Raw genomic sequence first — 5,117 nt, forward strand, 5'->3', positions numbered from 1 at the left:
ACCTAGGCTGAACTCTTGGCAATCTTCCTAAACCCCGGGATTACGAGTGTGAGGAAGATGACCTTGAACTCCCGTTCCTCCTGGCTCAGTCTTCCGGAGCACTAGATTGCAGGTGTGTACCACCACAAGTGGGTGTACTTAGTGTTTATATGTCCCTGGGTTCCACCCCTTACCATCACACTCTACAGTGTGGCTGCATGCGTGGAAGGATGGATGGAAGAATAAGCAGATCTTGGAAACGGGATGCTACATGAAATAAGCCAGACACTGGGCAAACACTGTATCGCTCCACTCTGGTGAGGTATCTAGAACAGACAATTCAGGGACATAAAGTAGGAAAGAGGGTACCAGAGACCGGGGAAGGGGTGAGGCAGGGAGTATTGCTTTATGAGTATAGCACTGTTGGACATAATAAAAAAAAATTCGTTTCTGGAAATGATTTGCGGTAAGACATATATTAACAGCATGATGTTATGCCCTCTTAAAATGATGCTAAGGGATAGCGAACAGCTCAGCAAGTAGTCAGGGTACTTGCTGCTCTTCCAGAGGTCCCAACTTTTGCTCCCAGCACAACTGCCTGTAAGTTTAGCCCCAGGAGATCCTGGATTTTGGCCTCCTCCGTCACTGCACTCATATGCACGCCCTCACCACCACACACAAATACACATAATTAAAACAGTAATAACAAGGACTTGGAGAGCCGGGTCGTGCATGCCTTTAATCCTAGTACGTGGGAGGCAGAGAGACAGGAGGATCTCTGTGAGTTCGAGGCCAACTTGGTCTACATAGTGAGTTCCAGACCAGATAGGTTAAAGAGAGATTCTGTCCCAGGACAGCCAGAGCTACACAGAAAAATCCTGTATAAAACCAAACCAAACCCCAGAGCGATGGCTCAGAGGTTGAAAGCACTTGTCGCTCTTGCAGAGTACTGTGGTTTAGTTACCCCAACCCACACGGCTGCTCACAGCCTCTGCCACTCCAGGTCTAAAGAGCCTGATGAAAAAGTTCTAGCCTCCAAAGGCACCGGGCACACACATGATTCACATCCATGTATTGAAGCAGAGTGCTCATAATCATAAAATTTAAAAAAAATAACTATTTTTAAATAAAATAAAATGATGTTAGAATTGGGTGCAGTGGGAGACAACTGCATTCCCAGCTGAGGCAGAACACGTCAACCCTGGAACTCAGGCCACACGGCCTGGGCAGCATAGTCAGACCGTGGCTCCAGGAAGAGAAGTCAAATAAAATGTAAAAAGTGAAACTGGAGCTAAGGATGGTGGCACACACCTGTAACCCTAGCACTTGGAAGGCTGGGCAAGAGGCTCAAGAGTTCAAGGCCAGCCTCAACTTCACATCAAGTTTAATGCCAGCTTAGACTACATGAGACCCCGTCTCAAGAAAAAAAAGGTAAAGATCAAGTTATATTTATTCTAACACACACACACCTGAGTATGAGGCAGCGATGGGGAGGTGGCTCCTGTGGCCTCTTGCCTATGAGGGAGGTGGGGCCCTAAGGCCCTATCTTGTCCATTATCTACCTCTCGGCTCTCTGTGGTGCACCAATTGGTTCTCTGGTAGGGAGTGTACCATGGCTTAGTAAGGAGGGCTCACAGTTCTTGGGGCTGCAGTTCTGGACCTGTGGGTTGTGTCTCCTTTGGGGCTAACATATTGTATCCTGCATATGAGATATTTACATTCATAGCAGTAGCAAAATTACAGTTATCAAGTAGCAACGAGATAATGTTATGGTTGGGGGTCGCCACAAATGCGGAACTGTATTAAAGGGTTGCAGCATTAGGAAGGCTGAGAACCACTGCCTTGGAGCCTTCCCCCACCTTTCTGATGGGAACGCTAAAGTGCTCTGAATGTGCCTCTGACCAGGGCTGCTGGCAACTGCCTTGCAGTACACGGGCACATTCTTATTCTCAGTTTGTAGATGAAGAAATGCAGGGTTAGGCCAGTCAAACTGAATCCAGCTGGTCTCTCTGACCGAAGCCTGCCCACAAGGGACAGGTGAATATGATGGACAGGACTGGGATTGTGCTGGACTTGAGAGTCTGAACTTTATCCCTAGATAACAGGGCACCCACCCAGCCCCTGGTTCAGAGGAAGTGTGCAGCAGCCCTTCTCCCACTATTTGTGCTGTTTGTTGGTAGTCTTCCTCTAATGGACCGTGAAGTAGGTGGGTGGGACAAGGCCTTTGTTTTGTTGTTCGCTGCTGGAGCAGGCTGGAACCTTCTAAGGATTCTGTAAGCATTTAAGGGCAGGAGGGAAGGCAGGTTCTAAGAACAGCGATGGAAGCATTTTCATCTTACTTAATGTCCAAACAACGTTTTGAAGTAGAAGGCACTCAGACTCCTTCACAATGCACCCAGATAAGGAAAGTGAAATTCAGAGAGAATGCTGTCTCTGGGGTCACAAAGCAAGGCAAGTGACAAAGCCAGCACTCAAGCATAGCCTGTCTGGGACCGGTGACTGCAGGACCTGGGCAGGACACTGACGACAGAGGGGTGCTATAAAGTCATTCTGGCAGAAGGATGGAGAAGGTGGAGTGAAGAGCCCTGAGGCTGAGAAAGGACCCAGAAGGGACAGTCCTGTTAGCTAAGTATTTAGAGGACGGTTCTATCTCTACTAACTTTATGTTTGCCTTGCCTTCCTATTCCAGGTCTCCACTGCTGAAGTTGTGGTACCAAAGGCTTCCAGCCTTGGCCAATCATCTGCCCCTGAGGTCATAGACTCCACTCCCATGTCTTGCCTCTGCTTGCTTTGGGACAGGCTCTGCATAGCCACCAGGCTACCACCCTGGAGGTGAAAGCCATGCTCGTACCTTAGCATTCCCCATGATGCCTCAGCCTAGTTTCTCTTCCCACTTGGACACGATGTTTGCCAATTCTTCAGCCAATGCCTCTTCTACCAACAGCCCTGTGCCCCAGTGCCGTGACTATCGGGGCACGCATCGTCTGCATATGGTGGTCTACAGCCTGGTGTTGGCGACTGGTCTCCCTCTCAACGCTCTGGCTCTATGGGTCTTCCTGCGTGTGCTGCGCATAAACTCGGTGGTGAGCGTGTACATGTGTAACCTGGCAGCCAGCGACCTGCTCTTCACCCTGTCACTGCCCCTGCGCCTCTCCTACTATGCACGGCACCACTGGCCCTTCCCGGACTTCCTGTGCCAGACGTCGGGTGCCATCTTCCAGATGAACATGTACGGCAGCTGTATCTTTCTGATGCTCATCAACGTGGACCGCTACGCGGCCATCGTGCACCCGCTGCGACTGCGCCACCTGCGGCGGCCCCACGTGGCGCGGCGGGTCTGCCTAGGCGTCTGGGCGCTCATCCTGCTGTGCGCCGTTCCTGCCGCCCGCGTGCACAGCCCGTCCTCCTGCAGGTACGAGAACAGCACCGTGAGCCTGTGCTTCGAGAGTTTCAGCGATCAGCTGTGGAAGGGCGGGCTGCTGCCGCTGCTGCTGCTGGCTGAGACCCTGGGTTTTCTGCTGCCCTTGGCTGCTGTCGTCTATTCGTCGGGCCGGGTCTTCTGGACGCTGGCGAGGCCCGACGCCACTCAAAGCCATCGGCGCCAGAAGACCGTGCGCCTCCTGCTGATTAACCTCATCATCTTCCTGCTGTGCTTCGTGCCCTACAACGCCACGCTGGCTGTGTATGGGCTGCTGCGGGCCAACCTGGTGGAATCCAGCCTTGAGGCCCGCGATCAGGTGCGCGGTGTGCTGATGGTAATGGTGCTGCTGGCCGGTGCCAACTGCGTGCTGGATCCGCTGGTGTACTACTTCAGTGCCGAGGGTTTCCGAAACACCCTTCGCAACCTGGGCACCGCGCTCCAGACGAGGCCTCTGGCTACCAATGGGGCTCGAGGGGTGCTCACCGAACCACCCTCAGAAACCACCCAAAACACCGGGCAGGACGCCACCAGTCAGGGGTTACTCCAGCCTGGCAATCTGGAAACACACATCACCCAGAGCCCCCAGGATTCAGCCCTCTGAAAGGACACAGCGTCACAGTGTACTCTCGGGCCTCCCTTAGGGTGTACATTTCAGCGAGGTGGGCTGGGGACTTGGACTTTGAAGCAACTGCAGTCCTAGTGTGCAGAAGGAGATAAGTGTGTAAGCAAGGGCAGGAAAGCCAGAGTGTTGCTGGTGACAGTGTTAGCTCTGGTTTTTATTCAGAGAAAGTCTGCTCCGGTGAGTAGGAAGCCATGTGGTGAGTATGCCCATGGCTAAGAGCTGATACATGGAAGAGAAGCTGGATCTCCTGGATTTAGGTCATCAGTCTGAGAACTGAAGATTCCCTGACCTTGGTGAATCAACTACACAGAACTTCATCCGTCATCTTCAAATACAAAACTCAGGGTTGGTGGTGGGACCTAGAACCCACTGTCTGCACATGCTGGGCCACCTCATTCCCACTGAACCCCATCCCAGCCCCACCTGCTGCCTTCTGTTCTGACGTGAGGGCCAGGGACACCATGCCACCAGTCCCCATGTGGCCTTCTGTGCTGACTTGAGGGCCATGAGCGCCACGCCACCTGCCCTCACGTTCACTTGGCTTCCCTGTGCAGGTGGGAGGCAGAATACACAGGTTTATCTGATATGCACTGACCTCTTTTGTGACCTGTAACAGTTTAGACTTGACACCCAGTATGAGGTGGTAGGGGCAGAGCAGAGCTACAGGTTGAGTCCCTCTCAAATCCTGGTTCTTTGTCCCTTTCTCCACACATTTTCTCCTTCTGCCACTCTCTGGGCCTCTTCCATTCTGCTCCTTTAGTATTCAGCCTCATCCCCCCCCCCCAATAGACTGTGCTGCTGACCTTGAACTTGGTATGTAGTAGAGGCTGGCCTTGAATTCTTTTTTTTTCTTTTGAGACAGGGGTTCTCTCTGTTGCCCTGGCTATCCTGGAACTCAATCTGTAGACCGGGTTGGCCTTGAACTCACAGAGATCTGCTTGCCTCTGTCACCGAAGTGCTGGATTTAAGTGTGTGCCACTAAAACCAGCTGTGGCCTTAGTTTTTTTTTTTTTTTTTTTGGTCTATTTTATTCATTTGTTTGTTTTTGTTTTTGAGACAGGGTATCTTTGTATGTGTAGCACTGGCTGTCCTGGA

The 5,117-nt window shown here is 51.9% G+C and overlaps 1 protein-coding gene across 1 annotated transcript; it reads left to right on the forward strand.

The window, feature by feature from the left end:
* Window positions 1–2,846: 2,846 nt before the first annotated feature.
* Window positions 2,847–4,267, forward strand: Lpar5 (lysophosphatidic acid receptor 5). Its single transcript, XM_026788050.1, has one exon. The coding sequence runs from the start codon at window positions 2,847–2,849 to the stop codon at window positions 3,999–4,001; it is 1,155 nt and encodes a 384-aa protein (XP_026643851.1). The 3' UTR covers window positions 4,002–4,267.
* Window positions 4,268–5,117: the final 850 nt, after the last annotated feature.

Source organism: Microtus ochrogaster, unplaced genomic scaffold (genome assembly GCF_000317375.1).
Source record: "Microtus ochrogaster isolate Prairie Vole_2 unplaced genomic scaffold, MicOch1.0 UNK1, whole genome shotgun sequence".
In the NCBI taxonomy this organism is placed as follows: domain Eukaryota; kingdom Metazoa; phylum Chordata; class Mammalia; order Rodentia; family Cricetidae; genus Microtus; species Microtus ochrogaster.